This window comes from Phoenix dactylifera, chromosome 8 (assembly GCF_051530095.1).
Source record: "Phoenix dactylifera cultivar Ajwa chromosome 8, Ajwa_hap1_PhDact_Kaust_v1.1, whole genome shotgun sequence".
Lineage (NCBI taxonomy): Eukaryota > Viridiplantae > Streptophyta > Magnoliopsida > Arecales > Arecaceae > Phoenix > Phoenix dactylifera.
This window is the reverse complement of record NC_143197.1, coordinates 25,342,472-25,361,537: the sequence shown is the minus strand read 5'-3', so window position 1 is coordinate 25,361,537 and position 19,066 is coordinate 25,342,472. Positions and strand designations below refer to the sequence as shown.

Below are 19,066 nucleotides of genomic sequence, written 5' to 3'. Positions count from 1 at the left end.
GTATCAAATCATTCATTCTTACGTGCATCCCTCAACGTATGTTGTACATGTCCGAACCATCTAAGCCATGCTTCTCTCAATTTGTCCTTAATAATTGTGACAATGCCGTATCCTATATAGAACAAGGCACCAAAGAAAAGCCAAGCAAACATAGAACATAGATAAGCACTTTATGAGCATAGTATAATTTCTAGGAGTGAACAATTTTGATGAAATTCTTTTTTACTTTGTCCAGACCAAGGTATGTCGTACCGGCCCATACCGGCTGGTACGGACCGGTACCGGATCAGCATGGGATCCAGTACCGGAAGCTTTTCATTGGAAAACCGGCCGATACGACTGCCGTACTGGTACGCCAACCGGTGCCGCTACGGCGGACCTTGGTCCAGACCTTACTAAAGCAACTGGATTCTATTATATGAGAGAAATGACTCCTTCAGCCGATTGAGGTGGTTATTTGTATTACTATTATTAACTGGTTTTATATTCAATATCACCTTATAACAAACCTGTATATTTAACACATTATGCTGTCATTAATGTACCCACATAGATCGCAAAATTAGTCATATGGAGTAGCAAACTATTCATTTAGATAAGTCTATCAATGTTGAAATACATAGAAGATGTAAGGACCACTAGTATAAGCAGTACTACACCCTTGATCATGAAAACTCAATTGCTTGTTGAACCCTACAAATCACATAAAAGTAGGATACTCCAGAAGCAGAAGAGATGGAATTGCCTATCTAGCCTAGCCTCAGGATGATCGCATTGGGAGACTTCTCCAATGAGTCTGAAGAAATCCCTCCACATTCCCACATACACCTTAGAAGCTTCAATGGCCATTTGGAGAGGCCCAAGAGACACAAGTCAATGAAAACAAAATGGAGGTTGTGGTCCTTCCAGCTGATATGCCCGACTTGCAAGAAGCTCTCGAAGAAGTTGAGGATAGAGGAGGCCGAGTTCTTTTGGCATGTTTCTTTTTTCTTGGAATCAAAAAAAAAAGAAAGGAATGTGTTTTTTGAATGAAAGATTGCCCTGGATAGAATGTTTTGATTCTGAGCTGAAAGGAAGTTTTATTTCGAATTATGGAGGTCAGAATAAATACAATAATGAATGGAAAAAAAGTAGGGCAGATGTAACGAAGTGCATCAAGGCAATGGATTGTGAATCTACGATCCGCAGGATCGATTCTCATCATTCGTCGTTAGACCATAAAGAAGCTATCAAATCTCATCTAAGTTGGGCCAGCCTGTTTCTCGAGTTCCATACATTGGGCCTTTATGTTCATAACAACGTCATGCTCGCTTTTGGTACTCCAGAAAAAAAAAATCTTTATTGAAACCATAACCAATTTTTTGATAGACATGTAATTAATGGAATTAAAAATGGAGTTGGCCTTACAGGTTTCCTAATAGGTGAAGGAATCAGATACATGGGGATGGACAAATCTCGTCTCTTATCCATAAACTGCTAGGCTGGAAACCTAATACTTTGATCTTGTCAACTCAAGGAATAAGATGTTTAATCCTCTTGCTTCAAGGACACCCTTCTCAAGAAGGAAAAAAAGTAGGTGTTGCGAAGGGGGAGTTCGGCTTCCTGTACTACCCCTTGGTCCCAAGGGATAGAGGAGGCTAGGTTAGACGAAAAATGGTTATCAGTTCAAGAATACAAGGTGACCCTATAACCGAAAAGGGTTATCCGTGACATGGAAAATGAAAACTATGAGGCCCACAAAAGGTTTGTAAATAAGTGATTGTATGGTAATTAGCAAATATTTGTTAGCACTATATTTGGCTATCAATGAAAGTCTCTAGACTACAACTCGTGGGTGGCATTATGATCCCAAATGGCAAAGTAACAATCTTTGAATGACCATATTTAACATGTGAACCTTTCTTTTATACTTGTTAGCTACCACAAAGCCAAAGACAATATAAAATAACAATCACAAGTATGGTTCCATCTTTCATAAACAAAAAAAGAAAAGAAAAGACAACCCCCATAGAACATAGACTTCAAGTAATACAAAAAATACAAGTAACAAAACTACAGTTATATTGCATGATATCAGCAACAGAACCCACAAGAATGAAACAAGACAAACTCTTAAAGAAGTACTAAAGTACCTTGTAGGCTACTGCAAGGGAAGTAACTGCTTCTTGAATAGTAAGACGAAGCGACTGATCCTCCAATTTCAAAGCAGTGAAAAGTCGAACAGCCATGTCAATTTTGTCTCTGGTAAAAAGGGACAATGATAAGATGTAAGATCATTTTTGGGTTGCAGTAGCAACTTATGTAACCTAAGCATAAAAGTACAATTAAAAGGCAAACTTGCCTGAAAAGATGAGGCATGCGAGATGCAAGCAAGCCAATTGCTTGATAAGCAAATATTTTGACATCTCTAGCAGCAGCCTCTAAAATTAGTTTAAAAAAAAAAGCATTAAGAACAATACTTCCTAGAGTCTTTTGCAGATAATATAGCGGACATGCAGCTGACTTTCAACAAAAGTGTCAGGGACAAGAAGCAAAAATAAGAGTAAATAAAAAATTCTTGACCTGATTCCGTGATTGAGGAACCATCAAGTGATCGTAAAATCCCACTCAAGATGACAGGACCCATAAGCTTCAACTGATCCATAACTGCCTGCATGAAGAATTACAAGAAAATCTCTCCAGTTCCAAAACTTTTTCTTGCAAAGGAGATTGATCTAATAATCACTATAGCAAAAAATTAAAGGGATATTGCATGGTAGAAAATTGTCAGTCAATTCAGCATAACGACAACAAAAAAAATACCATGTAGTATTCCTTATAAGCTCTTGGTTAATAAAGGAATTCAAGCAGGTAAGGTCCAAATGACTATGTTCAGCTACACTGCTCATCAATTACTACAGTCTGAACTGGTCATGATACGGCAGGGACCTAGCTTACGTGACAAGAAACCAGACAAGAGAACCAAAGCTTGCAGCTGTTGATGGAGACAAAATGCTCCCATGAAATTGATGGATGTGGTCAAATAGACCTTGAACAGGGTAAATTGGTAGAAGAAAAAATAAAAGCCCTAAAGGCTCCAATGCTATAAGGCAACTTTATTAAAAAAAGGAAAACTTTGTTATATGATGTAAAGCAGCTCAGTTTTAAAATCATAAGTGTGCTGCACTTTTTGTACATTATGCAGATACTGAATGTAAGATTAGTTTGACAGAAATTGTTTGCAAATGTACAAGCAAACAATTCAAACTTATTGGAATGTTTCTATTTGATTGGCAGTGCATTGGTATGTTGATTGCCATCAAACACCAAATTGGACAACTTGTCTGCCGACAATCAGCCATATCTCTAAAATCAATATGTATCATCAAGTAGTACTCAGGTTCAAACAGAACGAGTTTGGTTAAAGCAATGGCCTGTACGTTGGCTTGAGCCATATAGATAATCTAGGCAGATCCCATAGACTGTTGGGAGTTGGACTTTCCATCTTATTGTCATGCATGCGAAGATACCATTTAGCCGATTCACCTCCACTTGGTCCTCGATGGGATGCAGACAACTTAACTCATTTCTCTTTACATTTCCTAGATTTACTGCTCCACCTCAAAATAATTATACTCTCCATGTTCGTATTATGTTTAGACCATTTTTATTGCTCAACATTCTAAACCCTACGCTATGCGCCTATTGACATCTTACATTGCATCTTGATGGCACGCATAAACTGCACAATTCCATTAAAAATACTTTCACTTAATCCATTATGCTCTGATTCTGAAAGATAAGCCCTCCTCTATCTCTTTGGACTAAAATATGGACCCAGAAAAACAACAATGATTAAACCACTATCATGCTGTCTACTAAACATCAACTTTGATTTGAACATCATAAGCATTTCTGTTTCCACTAGTTTGGATTTCATATATTTTAACTGCTATCGAGTTTTAAATCCTTGACCTTTGAAATTTTCCTCCTCAAGTTCAATTAAATTATATTTTTATGTAAATATGGGTTGTCATATTAATAAAGTTAATGAATCAGTAAGGATCTTAAACTCCAGGAGACTGTAGCACCAAGACACTTGGGGTCATGATGTAGCCAAAGATTGGAGGTGGCTACAAGCATTGATGAAAGGTTGATTTCTTTATTTTTTTGACAAATTTACGATCCTTTCCCAACTAAAATCTTAAATAGCTGCCATTTTGATTGCTGAACTGTTGGAGTAAAGAAAGTTGCAGCAGCTTTGTTCATCTAGTTTCAGAAATGCTAAAACACAAATACTCTGCTTGATACTGCAGAATCCTGTCACAGCAGAAGGTGGAAATAAATATAGATAGAAGGGAAGGTAGAAAGAAGATGAAGAACAAACTTTCAGAAAGTTTAGAGAAGAACAGAGGAATACCACAAGAAAATACATAGACAAGGGAAAAGAGAGACCTGCAGCCCTTAAACTTTCTTATATAATATCTCATCGCATTACCGAAAACAGCTTGCCTATTCCCCCTTTTAAGAGGATTGATCTCTCACAAGTTATGCATATACTAGAACACTTCAGAAGGAACTAATAAAAGACTGGACCTGTCAACTTGCTCTCCTAATTATAGGAAAATGCATTGGGGTGCCAGTTATGTGCACATGAAAAGTTGGCTGGGCCAAAAAATGCTAGGCTAGCAACTCAACAACCACCTCCCTCCCACCTATGACACCAGTCCCTCTGTGCCATGTGGACCCTGCAAAATTTCCTTATTGAGTCCATTTGAAACTCTAAAATCAGTCCAGAGTCCAAAAGCAGTCCAGAGTCCCCTCAAATTGGACTCATAAAATATCCTAAACAGACTGCCATTCGACAGAGCCCATAAAGATATAAATATTACTAAATAAGTTAACTTGCAGCTCAACCAGCAGATCGATAAAATCCATCTTTGACTGCATTGCAGATCCCATAGGAGATCTAAATCTTAACTAAATATGTCAACTTGCAGCTCAAGAAATGGGCCATTAACTTATAGATCGACCCAGAATTCCTATCCAAGAAAAAAGAAAAAGAGCGTAAGAATTCTAGATGGTTGGGCATGGTGTAAAACAAGTAGGGTGCGAGTACATATTGTTACTAATCAGTATGTATGGACATATACTAAACAGAGATGCAGTAGCACAGATTAAAATGTAGCAATATAGGTTGACACTAATGGTAAAGAATACAAACTCCTACTTTTCCATATAGGATACCAGCATGGTATTGCCATAGATATTGCACAATAAATATACGCACTATAATCCTTGGCTACCTTGAATTGAATAGGTAAAATACGAGGACACGAAAATTAAATTTCTGTTTAGCAAGTTGCCACTTCACAAGTCCAGAAAAGTTAAATTATGAATGCAACAAGAAAATAGTAATACCTAAAGCAGTCTTCTACATTTCCAATGGCATGATTAACATACCACTATCAAGCCAATTAACCATGCAATTGCAGTATTGACCACAGATCTGCATTCATTATTCAGATAAAAACACATACACTTATGACAGATGGATAGATAGATGAAGAGAGAGAAAGAGAGTTGCCACATGTTGTTAACTCGTAGCTAATAACCACATCTGCTGCCTTCGATAAGGCATCAATACATGCTCTCCAATAAAGAGCAAAAAACAATAAACTGACAGGCAAAGAAAGATAAAATAAAAATAAATATATACATGGAAACCAAATCCTTACATGTTTAAACACCCAAACAGTGAATTCCATCCCCAACTGCTTTAATCTTGAAGTGGTCCCACTTCCTATCATATTAAGAAGTTCAAAGGAACCAAATAGAACTTAGGAAATTAACCTCAAAAATAATCAGCAATGAAAAGACAACTGTTATGATAAAATCAAGTTATAACCAAAAAAAAAAAATCAAAGACTATGATATCGAAAATATAGCAATGCGAGAATCATGTTCAAGCCAAGGTACATGATACATTTATCGTTGTCGAATGTGAGAATTGAGAAGTCAATTCTCAAACATAATGATCTGTCCGCGCTCAGAAAGTTGTCAACAATAATTCTTCATTTCTTCAATTTCATTTTCTATATTTAACAGTCCTTTCTCACATTCCAATCCCATTTTAAAATTTAAAGCAGATTTTTCCTGTAAAGTTTCTCCATTCATCCAGGTGAATGGTAAGGCAAAAAAGAAACATGAGAACAGCAAAAATAAAGAGAATGAAAAAAAGCATAATACAACATTACATTGCTAGTGAGGGTATCTCCAAGTGGGGAAAAAGAAAAGAACAGTACCAGTCAGCACCTAAAGAGCTTACAACAAGAAAAGCAAATTGCTTCTCAAATCTTGCCATTATTCCGTCTAAAGCAAAATCAGGACATACTATACAAACCCAACATCGGCTCCAGATGCTACATAATGATACACAGTAAAGGTGTTCTGCCAGCCGCAACAGTGTACCATGTGGCCATACAAGAAGCTGCCATACCATACCAAGCCATACTGAAAAGGTACCCGTATAGGGCATAGTACCAAGACTTGAAGCATTGGTCTAAAGCATCCTGACATGTGCCAAGCAACATCAGTTTTCAAATTTTATCATAACATCCAAATTTTGTTATAGGCAATTTGATTTCAAATGTTAGAAGAACCCAAAAACTTCATTAATGGTGTTTTACTGCTATATGAATAAACATAGATCATTATAGCAATGAGTTCTTAGTTTCAATTCATCTTTTTCTTTTTTTATGTTTCTTGATATGTTGCTTCTAAAAGATTTTATAGCTTTCAATCAAGTAAGGGCATGTGATGTATTCGATCATAAGAGGCTCACTCACATAACAGAGTCCAACTGCTTGTGACCTCCATGAAACCCATTAAGGACATTCTCAAAATGAAGAAAAACTAGAACTGTACAGAAATCAGGGGTTAAGACTCAGTAAAAAGAGTGGAGTGAAGAAGCATTTCCACTTCTGAAGAATTAATAAATGAAAAGCAAAATAATATCCAGCTCTACTGATTGATTCCCATGCAGCTACTTAGATGAAACACAGAACAAAAATCAATAGCTTGCATTAATGAGAATGATTCAATGAATAATATGCAAAACTAAAAGCAGATCCATGGTACAAAAAAGGAAGAAAAGAAAAGAAAAAGCTTACCATAGATGCAGGAAAAGATGCATTGAAGTGTTGAAGGAAAAGCATTAGCTGCAGTTATTGATCGGCAGAAAACAGACATTAGTCGCACTCGCAATGCAGAATTTGCTGGAGAAACCCTGGAATCTACTGCTATATTTTCAACCCCAACAGTACCTACCAGTAGTGAAATAAATTCAAATATTTATAATATAAAAACTCAACAAACAAACAATAATCAAAGATCAGCTACATGAAGCATCTTAACAGTAAAAGTGATACCAAACTGAAGGAAAGAAACATTAAGGTGTACTTTGTAGGCAAAATATTCAATCCAGACAAGTGAAAAGCAAAATAGCAAGAATATGAAACCCACAAGAAATATGTTTATGTCTGTATCCAAACAACAGTTCAATTCTCTCTGAGAAATGTACATGATTACATGTGGACAAAGTGTGAACCTATATAAATATTGATATGCCAAACCAAAAATAAACATCCTGACTTTGTAGATGTTCGCCTCACCTTCATATGCCTGTCAGTCTAGTCAGAGAAAGAAAGGTGCTACCTTGGCTTCATGACTGAATATCAAAGCAATGCATTTCAACTCAAACCACAGGTTCACAATCCAACCACAAATCACGGTATACGATTCACATAATTCCAATGAATGACACCTCGGTTTAGCAGCGTCCTAATATATTATTCTTTTGCCCACTTTTTAGTAATTTATTTACTTCCCTTGTTATCTTCTAGAATTCCACCACAAGGTTTGAAATCAGTTGCAACTCTGGCAAGCTTCTGGAGTTTTGGTGTCAGTAATTTCAGCAGTCTCAACAGTTTTGCTGTGACTTCCAGACTTTTGGTCATAAAAAGGGAATAACTTTTAAAAAAAGTCCAAAAACAAATTAAGGAAAATAAAAGAAACCAAGAAAAGTTACAACATCATATTTAGAGTGCCCATATCTTTATTCATGCAGTTTTGAACAATAGTTTTATGTTTTATGTCGAAGTTAATATTGCATCATAAGGCAAATTCAAAAAATGTACTAGTATTCTGTACCTGAGAATATATCATCTACTTCTTGAACTTTAATTGTTTGAAATTTTGTTGTACGTAGTAATTAAGAGCTTTCCTGTGCTGCGTGCATTTCGAGCTTTTTCATCATTTTTATTAGTAGCATTTGCAAATACATGAATTTGGACATTTCTTTCTGCTAATGTAAGTAACAATTCAGATAATTACATGCAGTTATAGAATGTCATATTTATTTTATATAAAAAGATGTTATTACTATACATGTACTATCTTCTATCTAGTTGTTTGCATTCATCTTTAAAGTACTATAATAACGGTCTTTTCCTTTCTCCAGTATATATATATAAATAAGGGTCCTTTCAAGGTCCTTAGCTGATCAAAAGTTATGTTTATCATCTATCCCCTTCTTTAACTCAAGAAAGAAGGAACACTGCAGCTTATATATTTAAAGAATTATCAGAAATGATATGACAGTAAACACCAAAATAGAGCTTATAAAAAGCATATATGGTTAGTTTTAAAATGTTTTTTGGCTGAAACGAGCCGAGACAACCAAAACCTGGTCAATTTCCAAAAGCTTATACTGGGGGTCAGTTTCAATTCAATCTCAGATGAAACTGACCCATTTCAGCCAAAATTGGATGGTGTTAGCCAAACTTAAAACCTTGAATTGCCACTTGAAAGTTCAATTACCTCGTATTTTTAAGTGACATAAGGATTAAAAAAACAAAAAAGGAGAATAATCCTGATCTTTCCAAACCCCAGAATCAAATACCAATTCTGTATATTTATCCAGTCTCAGAACTGTCTCTTGAGAACTGGTGAACAAAGGACCTAGTCTCAAGATATACCACCTGTGAAATCTATTGCATGTCGAGTTTTTAGTTGAACAGAAAAGGGAGAGATCTAAAAAGACTTTGTCTGAATTAATAGCAAAAGGATTCAATATGATTGACAAAAGAAATTTTTAAAAATTAGAAAGGATTTGCTATTGTTGTAATTATAGATTTGCACATGGAACACTTGCTTATTTTCCGATGACTGGTGAACTTCATTCAGAAGAACAAATAACAATAAATGAATAAATAAAAAAAAGGGTAATTTTAGTGAATATTACCCATCCTGACCTCAAAAACTTGCCAGTATATCACCTAACACAACTGCAGATCCAGACAAAACTCGTGTGAAGGCTGTCATATTAGGTCTTAAAAAACTATCTTTGTAAATAAGTGGAATCATCAAGTTGCATGGGTTTGGGGGGATTGACCATAAGGCTTCAATTTACACATCCAAGTGGAAGGAGATGCAAAAAATCTGGTATCCTCATAACTAAATTTCAATTATCTTAATGAAACAAGTATCATAAATTTGTATATTCATTTCTAGTAGACCAAGTTCTAGAATATGCGTCAAGGATAAACAAAATATGCTGTGGATTAATTTGCAGCAGTCAATAAATGACAGAACACATACCATTAAATAGCATAAATAGTCTTTTTATGAGATCGGGATCATCTAAATTGACACCTGCAGCCTTACGTTTTAAGAGCTCCTCTCCTCTCTTAACAACAGGCTCTTGACTTGAACAAAACAAAAAACAAATAGCACAACGCAATTAAAAATGCCTGTTAGGAGTAATAATGTAGCATTTCTTTATCAAACTATCGCGGAAATAAGTACCTATCTGAGGAGGCAGCTAAATAAATAGGATAGACATGCTCGGGACCCAATTGCATAGCTTCTATGATATTCAAAATTCCAAGCTGTAGAAGAGATTATAATGTAAGCACAATGAGTAAATTTCTTGCACAGAAAGTGAAATGCTTGATAGTTGCAAATTATTGAAAGCACAAAGATTGAGAAACACAAAAAAGCCTTACTTTTCTCATCATCAGCATGTCACCTTTCAATGGAAGTTTCCCAGTAACACGATCTGATTGAACAGCTGAAAGACCTGTCGGGCATCCAACACTAGAAAGAACATAGAATTCATATTTGAAAGAATTTGCACCAATGTGATATTAAAATTTACAGATTGTAATGCCAGTGCCGTACCCTGGAGGCGGTGGCTGATACAAAATTGTGTGAAGGCAAAACTCTATGAAAACTTGTCCATCTTTACGACCGCCGATATCTCTATACTTCGCACCAATATTTTCAACAACCTGACTTGAATGGCATTCACCGGTCACCTGCAACCAAAAAGGTATCAAGCATAATAAGATGCAAACTGAGAATTTCAAAAATTGAACAAAATAAGGTCAGGAACTGGATTGCAGAAATATAATACATTCTTATGATTTTCAATAGATTTTCACTTCAGATCTTAATTAACACACGCTTCCACAAGAATTTTTATTGTAATCTTGGTTTCAACTTTTATCACTTTCATATGATCCCATAGCACTTGACTAGCTCTCTTATGGTGATCTTTAACAATTAGAAGTTCCAACACTACAAGATTCCAGGAAGCAGAGTAATTGGCATTTCGCAATCACTGATGCGTAGGAGTACTGGTATGTTTGTTATTCCTGATGCGATGGACAAGGATGGCAATGGTCAGATTTGGTCAAGTCATCTTAGAATAAAAACTTTTCCAATCTTTACCCATACCTAAGACAACCTGGTATCAGGTTGAGACAACTAGACCCAAACCAATCCACCAGGCACTTTTGAAGACCCAATCTTACTGACCCATAGCCTACTTTTACATCTGAAATCTAGCACCGTAACACTGACACTACAAACCATGACCAATACTAGCAAAGTTATAAACCTCCTATTTAAACTCAGTAATGCTGCTGAAACCAATGATTCAAAAACTAGTGCAAGTACCCTTGCTGGTCGACAGCCAATATATGGCATGATACAAGTATCATGCCATGCCAATTCAAAAGAAAAGGATGTTCTCCAACATCTAACCGAAGAACGCAGTGGTACTGACTACTGTGTGATACAGAGAGATGCCAATTTGGCACCTGGTTATTTGGGATAGCTCAGGTCAATTCACCCAGGTACCAGTGCTTTATCACATTTAATATTTAACATTTAATGCTTTATCACAAAAAAAAAAAATCTTTTTTACATACGAGAGAGGTAAATCTAAAAATCATGATTTTCCAAGTCATGGACCAACAATGAAGCAGATGCTGGAAACATCTGGGATGTCTACAATGTATAATTTTGGATGCTACCAAAAAATCCCATGTGACGAGCTGGATTACTCTGATGATGCTGGACATTAGTCAAGGAAGCATCTAACCCATCATTTTGTCTGGATTTCTGCCCACCAATTCTACCAAAGAAGTTTAATAGCTGTGAAGTCAATGCACTGCTGCATCAAGGAAAAGGAAGAGAACGGGAGGGGGAATTGGGATTGCAATCTGACCTTTGAAACAATCCTCAAGATGATGCCTTGATGTTGAAGTGGAAGATTTGCAACACTAACTAAAAGATCAGGTGCCATATTTGCCTTCTCCTGAAATAGAAGGACATTTTAAAGCATAAATGGGAACGTTCATATTAGAGATAGAGACACAGAATAATTTTAAAAAAATAAAATTGAAAATGACTGACCTCACTAGACAAACGCTCAAATGACATCTCAATATAAACAATACAGAAGTTTTTAACCATCGAGGAAGCATCAGCTTCATTATAGATCTTCCACAACTCCAACATAGGCAGTCCGATCTCTGGGTGGTGCTTCACCCGTTTGTTGACATGACTCAGGATCTCCAAAACCTATTGGAAACCAAAGAAAATTCATGACTGCACTCAGTTATATCGAGAACATAAACAACAAGTGAGACCGTAATTGATGGAGAACTAAGAATTTAAAACCTTAAATTAATTAAGTATGAATGAATTTCAACAATCATTAAAAATCAAATGCATGGACATACTCCAGAAAACCAAACAGCGGTTATCTCCAAAAAATATGTGACCTAAAAAAAAACAAATAAACACAATTCATATTACTCTAGCGATTACCCAGCTACCAGGAAATAGAAACCAGTATTTTGTTGAATCATCACCCTAAAACAAACCCCTCCAACAATTTAAATGAAACGGAACTATGGTGAATCCCAACACAACAAAGGTGACACGGATTGTAAAGAAAGCAATGAAGCCCTATGCACAGAGCAAAGCGTTGGACGCATAGAGAGTTAAGAACTTAAATCCCTAAATTCTAATAAATTATACATAAAGAAATCCACCCAATTATTCAAAATCAAATACCTAGACGCGCTCAACTGAACCTAATAGCAATTGAACTAACTTTTTAAAAAGATATACGAGAGCAGCACAGATGGGAATCATACCGCTATCGGAAAACAGAAACCAATATCTTTCCCTAAACTGGAACCCTAAAACGTACTTTCGACCAAATCGAACGAAATTATTCAACAACAGCCCATCCCAACATTGCAAGAGTGACAAAAATAAAATAAAAAACAGTAATATAATTTCAGAGAAAAGGGAAGAGAGCACGAAAAAAGAGATGAAGGTTACCATTTTTCGGATGGAAGGGGAGGGAGAGGCGAGTGAGGAGATTGAGTAAGGGAGGATCTTGGAGAGCAACGGCTCGAGCTTGGAGTCGTCGGCGAGGGCGAGGCGGGTGAGCATCCGGTCGAGCATCTCCTCCCTCTCCGCGTCGGATTGCGCGGCCGCGGGCGAAGAGGAGGAAGAAGGTTCCGCCATTTCTGTCGCCTCCTTTCTCACTTCTTCCGCTGCAAGAAAAGAATAGTGGGAGAGACCGAGATGGAACGCTGGATGAGAAGCCCTCGAAAGTTGGGCGTTCGGCGGGCATATTTATGGGGTTGCCCGATGGCACACCGTAAATTCGTGTGCCAAGAAGGGAAAATTGACGAAGGACTGGCTGAGCGGCTGGGGACGACTCCTCGGTGGGACCAGGATTGCACGTGGGAGCCTCGGCGCACGAGCGGGAGACGGGGATGGGTAAGGGGTTATTCCATGGTATGATATTATTTAAGGTTCAATCACGCAGCACATAGATATCATACAATGTTAAGGCCCGGTCATACATCGCACAACTTAAAATTGAGATCCTTCGTGTCATACATTGCACAACTTAAAATTGAGATCTTCTTCTTCTTCTTTGGTTGAAAAAATAGGAAGGAGGAGAGGAAACCTCACCCGCGTAGCAGCCCCTACTGGACCCCTCTCCATCAGAAAATGTTTGATGCAGGCCACAAGTTTCCGCATACCTTCTCTGACCCGTGGGTTTTCCTCACTAGGTTCATTATCCACATGTGAGTACGACATCTAGCGCCACCTCAGTACCGACGGATCAGATAGCGACTCCACCGGATAAACCAAGTAGGGAGTATCTGGTCCTCACGTTTAATCGACACCCGTATGTTTCGAACCTGGATCACTTCAGTAGAATCTTAGTCTCGTTCCAACCGTGCTACCACCTTGGTGGTAAAATTGAGATCCTTCGTAATCATCTATTACTCATGTATTGCGGATGGCTTGACTGAATTAGATAAGGATGAACATACCACTAGATGAATTAGGATAATGGTGACAACAATGCCTTTTGAGATTTAAAATGGACTGCAAGTTTGCAGCCAACAATTAAATCCTTCCATCTAGGAGCAGGTTGTGAGTTGAGATTCCGTTACGTGCCTAAGTGTTTGGTTATGGTAACCTTCATTGATGGTCCTCCCCTTGTTACTCTCTCTCTCTCTCTCTCTCTCTCTCTCTCTCTCTCTCTCTCTCTCTATATATATATATATATATATATATATATATATATATCAAAAAAAATGGTTGCAATATGGAAATATGTATTAAAAAAATAAAAAAATACCTAATACTATCGAAAAAAATAGTAAACTAGAAAGTATTTCTAGACGTAGGTAAAGCTATGTGGTTGTTGGGGGGAGAGGGGTGGAAGGAGAGTATGCCCTCTCTAACCTCAAAAATAATATATACACTAGCTTTATAACCCGTATGATGCATGGAGTATAATTTTTACTTCTTTCTCTAGTTGATTTTATAATATTTAATACTTTTGAAGCTTACATTTTATATGTTTAATTCAAGCATTTAAAAAAAATTGTTTAAAATTGACTTTACATGTTTTGAAAAGAAAAAAGTTAAATAAGGAATCTAATAATAATTCTAGGGTGTTTTTCTTTTGGGTTTCTATTTTCAAGTATTTGCCGTAACTTATACTAATTAGATGAGTTTTTTTGAGGTTCCAGCTCACATCAGCAACTCTTCCACCCTCCTCTCTCTCATAGATTGTCTCAATCTCAGATCTACCCTTCCTCTCTTGCTCTAGACAAGTAATCGAGCTCTCTTCCTCTTGGCTTGCTTGTGGGGGTAAAAGAAGAAGAAGAACAAAACACCTAGTCTACTATAGCAACCTCAACCTTTAAACTTGCCAAGGTTTTAAGGTTTTATCGAGTCCCAGCCTGATAACCAGTTTCAGGTATTTGTCTTTGAATGCTATGCGTGGGGACTATATTCGAAAAAAATCCAACTTATGGTGGTTGTAAGGAGGCAGTTTACTCTAGAATGATGAGGTAATTTGCTCCAAATTCCAATTGCAGCAAAGAAGTGTCATGCTTTGTTGTGCTCTGTTTTTGTCAGCCCAATTCTATAAGAATATCCAAACAAGCTCTTAATTGGAAATTAGTACCGAGTAAAAGAAACTAGCAAAATTAAGTGTCATATGGTAATACTCAACAAAATTTAAATGCAAGTTGCTTGCATGTACTAATGCTTAAAAACGCACAGAACGTTATCACCCTGGAAGTTGGACGTAAAGAAACAAGACAGCCAACATAACCAACTTTCAGATTCCCACAAAGACACGGTTGTCTGAAGGGACAAAGAACTTTCAACCTCTTTAGCTTCTGCAGTCCTTTCTGCAACAACCTTGGACATTCCAAACATCTGCAACAAAGAACCAAATGGGATTTTGAATAAATGCAGAACTACTACATCAAAAAAGAGGAATAAATGCACGAATAATATTCCTATTTGCTCTCTCTTAGAATAAGCAAACAAATAAGTAGTGCTACTTGACATGACAATGTAGAAGTATGAGTTTTCACTGCCACTTTACCTTTTGAATGGTCTTCTTAAAGCAAGTCTTGTGCTTGTCCATGGAAGCATGAATAAACTCATCAACATGATCTCTCAGGTCTTGCAAAAAGGTGGCATCCTCTGATTTCTTCTTTCAGCATGAGGTCATTGCTGGATTGACCGCGGCAGATGGATGTTGGTTTTCAGATTGAGGTCTTTGGATTCCATCCTGAGATCAAGAAACTAGCTTAGTACTTCTGCATATGTTCCCATGTAACTATGATGCGCATAGCCTTAATTGCCAGACACAGAAAAGTCTATCACAAATCAAGCACTAGTCCTCCCACTTAATTAATAATGCCTGAGTGCCATTTTGCCAAATAAACAGGATCAGACATTAAATATAAAGAAGCAGTCCAGAGAGAGATTTTTGTTAGAGCTTAACCTACTAGCATGATACGCATACATATTTTCCACCTTAATATCTCTTTTTATAAGGAATACACAGTGACAAGGCATTATCAGATAGCTGGAATTGGATCAAACTATCTTCGTGACATTTAAGTAGATTTGAGACAAGAAAGTCTGCATTTTTGACATGAAAGCTCATAGTGTCGTCCAGCACTAAAAGCCCTCATAAAATTTAGTGTGGTTGCACCATCCACATCAAATATTGTTCTAATGCAAGGTTCTTCTACAATATATAGAGAAGAAACCAATTTTTGGAATAGACAGCTGCACAACATTTCATGTACATAATCTCACAAACTTTCTTCTTCGAATTAATAATGCATCTTTTAGGGGAATAAAACCAATTTTCTTAAGAAAATAAAATCACAGTTAGCATATGACTAAGGGCAAAAACAAAATCTTGGAACTTGGATTGTACCAATCATCCAGATTTACGTAAAAGCTAACAGGTTATAATTTTACAGAGCATGAAGTCCAAAAAATATTGAATTCCACAATTGACAATAAGAGTTCTTCTCAAGAAAACCATCGATGACAAGAGATGGGGTACAAATGAAAGAATTGATTCCTAACCCCATCCCACATGCTTTTGCAACAATATGAGGCAGGTTTGAACACAATATGGTTCTCATAAAAGAAGGAGCTCTGTTCGACCTTACATTTTGGAAAACAAGTTCCAGCCACCATGTCCAAGTTTCTCTCCAAACTAGCCAGGTAGGGGAAAGGTTCTAGGCCACACATATTAAGAAATCCTTATAGTTAAGTAGTTTTTTTGATGTAAAGGGAGGGAGGCAAAAGGAGCCACCCAGCTTTTATTGAAGATTAATCGTATTTACAACAGAGATGAGGGGCGGATATGAGTTACCTTATATTTAAGTAGTTGAACATATGATGTCTTCATTTTCATCCATTTTACCTCCAGTTAATTTTCTGGTATGGATAATGAAATATGAAATCCATCTAAGTTCTCCCATCCTCAAAGGTCATCATCCTACATCCCAAACTTCCAAATGTTTAAAAATTCACATGCCATCTTGTCAAACTTCTATAACAAAGGCAAAAATTCATATACAAGTGAACTCCAACAAGACTGCACACATGCATAGCATCGATCAAATTTTTACATAAACACCAATTACCAACATTCGATACCAACATAAAATAGAAATTGTCTTAAAATAATCTTCAAACAAAATCAAATGAGCCATTTAGAATTAGCGGATCAAATTACAATGAATTCGATCGGAAGCTAAAATAAATGAAATCCCCCTATCATACCTCCAATAGTTAAAAACCAATATTAAATCCAGCATGGGGTCCTGTTGCAGTCTGACATGAATATGATGAGCTACGTTTAGCAATCTGCCTAATTAACCACTGGTAACAATATCCATACCAAAATGCTAGCATACAGGCAGCATTAGTTTGCTATCTATTTTTCTTTTATCATTTGCTGATTTATACTTTGCAGCTATTTCAAAGAAAAAATTATTTCTTCTAAGAATGGTTCAAATAACCCACACTTTTTTTATAGAACTATAAAGATGCATTAACTTGCACATTTATGATTAATCATTGCACATAGAGACACCTTTATGGAGCCCGTTGGGTCATCGATTTGGTGGGAGTAGTTCTACTTCTCTTTTCCTACGGCGCGGATGCTAATTTATACTTTGCAGCTATTTCAAACAAAAGTTGTCACCTGTAAGTATAGTAGAACTGTTCGAAAAACAAATTGTAAATACCTCATATAATTTTTGGAAATTGAAAGATTGTCATTTACTTGCATAGCATCGATCAAGAATACTAAAACCACAATCAAAAATCCTTACGATTAATATATGCAATATATGTCATCCTTATGACACCCTTAATAGTTAAAAGCCAACATTAAATCAACAATGAGGTTTGGCTAATATCAAGTCGACCACTATTATAATTAGGAAAGCAACTCTTACTGCTATAAATCAAATTAAATTTACTAGAACAGTCAAATTTTATTTACTAGAATGTCAGTGAAAGGCTGTCATTTCACTGACATTCTGGGCTCTGGCGAGGTCCTTTTTGCATTTCTTGCAGGACCGCCTCAAAGGCTCAAATGAAACGAGATAACCGAGAGCTTACAAACGAGCTGCTTACAATGGTCCTCACCGCTTGTACACGTGCCTAATGGTCACGCCATAACAAACGAGGCTCCTGCACACGTGTAATTGCTGAGCCGGGGACCCAAACGCGTCAGATTCGTGCCAAAGCAAGCTAAAACTTAACCGACTACATTGCTGGTGATTAGATCCTTCCCCTGTGGTTAGGGCCATCAACCGCATGGAACCTGTGCTTCTCTACATGGCATCTGTCCGTCAAATCTTGATCCTACGGTCCCCGAGTATCTTTTAAGATGATCTGTTGAAGAAAGAAAAAGAGACCGGTGAGAGCAGATCCAGCAGACGCAGTATCTCGAAACTGTAGACTGTCGGGTGCCACGTGGAATGGAACATTAGCGCGGCGACTAATCGGCGATCTTTTCACTTTTGAAAAGATGGATCTGGGGTGGCAAACGGGTATTACGTTTTAAGCGCCTCTTTTAGTTAAATAACTAAAATGCCCTTATTGTATGGTACATGGATATCTGAGACTTGTTTGTTTCGGGGAAGCATTTATCACACATAATGTCTAAAAATAATAATTTTTATATATTTAGTTGATCAAAAATAATTGCTGCATCTATTTTTTTAAAAAAAATATAAAATACTTATTATGCTATTAATTAAAAAAATCTATCCTATCTAAAAGCTTAAGAATACTTGAGCAAAACCGGAGTTCGCAACGAAGCCAAGAGGAATAATCGAGCCGGACCACGGATGGGAAGGGTATGAGAAAAATACTTTTAGAAAAAAATACTCCAATTTCTAGCAAATAGGAATTAAACTTTCTCATATCCCATAGAGATTTTTCTCTTCCATAAAATATAAAAATTTTAATCCTAAGAGAAGCTACTTTCTCATCTTAATTCTTTGAAAACTCCAAGCAAATAGAAGGTGTTGCCACTAAGAACCGACTAGCCCTAGTCACCGCGGCAAGAAGCGCGATGATGCTAGAGAGCTCGATGGTCGGTTGCTCCAGTCAAAATTGAAGAAGGCGAGCGGCACTTGATCACTGCAACCGCAATCTTGTCGGATGGCAGCACTCTGACCCGAAACAACACAGAGCAAAGAAATTCTCTGGATGGAACATATATGGCGGGGGATCTTTCGGTGTCTAAGTCAGTGTGGTAATCAGAAAATAGGAAGAAGTCGTCTTTCAGTCTGTTAAAAGCGTTCTTCTTTCTTATCTTCTCTGCCCTCCTTTTGTATATGTTCGATGGAGG

General features: G+C 36.9%; 1 protein-coding gene and 1 pseudogene across 6 annotated transcripts in view; both read right to left on the bottom strand.

Moving 5' to 3' along the window:
- The window catches only part of LOC103706318 (ARM repeat superfamily protein), a 66,691-nt gene extending 53,688 nt beyond the window's left edge, over positions 1-13,003 (bottom strand). For 2 of the 6 annotated variants that reach the window (XM_039124734.3, XM_088703213.2), the window contains exons 1-12: positions 12,682-13,003; positions 11,743-11,910; positions 11,555-11,644; positions 10,222-10,358; positions 10,047-10,137; positions 9,847-9,929; positions 9,640-9,746; positions 7,152-7,304; positions 5,718-5,782; positions 2,563-2,650; positions 2,342-2,420; positions 2,133-2,241 (exon numbers count right to left, since the gene is read on the bottom strand). In XM_039124734.3, the coding sequence (XP_038980662.3) occupies positions 2,133-2,241; positions 2,342-2,420; positions 2,563-2,650; positions 5,718-5,782; positions 7,152-7,304; positions 9,640-9,746; positions 9,847-9,929; positions 10,047-10,137; positions 10,222-10,358; positions 11,555-11,644; positions 11,743-11,910; positions 12,682-12,870 (1,359 nt within the window). In that variant the 5' untranslated portion in view covers positions 12,871-13,003. Of the gene's footprint in view, positions 1-2,132; positions 2,242-2,341; positions 2,421-2,562; positions 2,651-5,400; positions 5,424-5,717; positions 5,783-6,373; positions 6,527-7,151; positions 7,305-9,639; positions 9,747-9,846; positions 9,930-10,046; positions 10,138-10,221; positions 10,359-11,554; positions 11,645-11,742; positions 11,911-12,681 lie in introns of those variants that run through there. The other 4 variants (XM_088703212.2, XM_039124735.3, XM_088703214.2 and 1 more) reach the window with 4 other exon arrangements.
- Positions 13,004-14,919: 1,916 nt separating this feature from the next.
- On the bottom strand, positions 14,920-15,400 carry LOC148702777 (uncharacterized; annotated as a pseudogene).
- Positions 15,401-19,066: the final 3,666 nt, after the last annotated feature.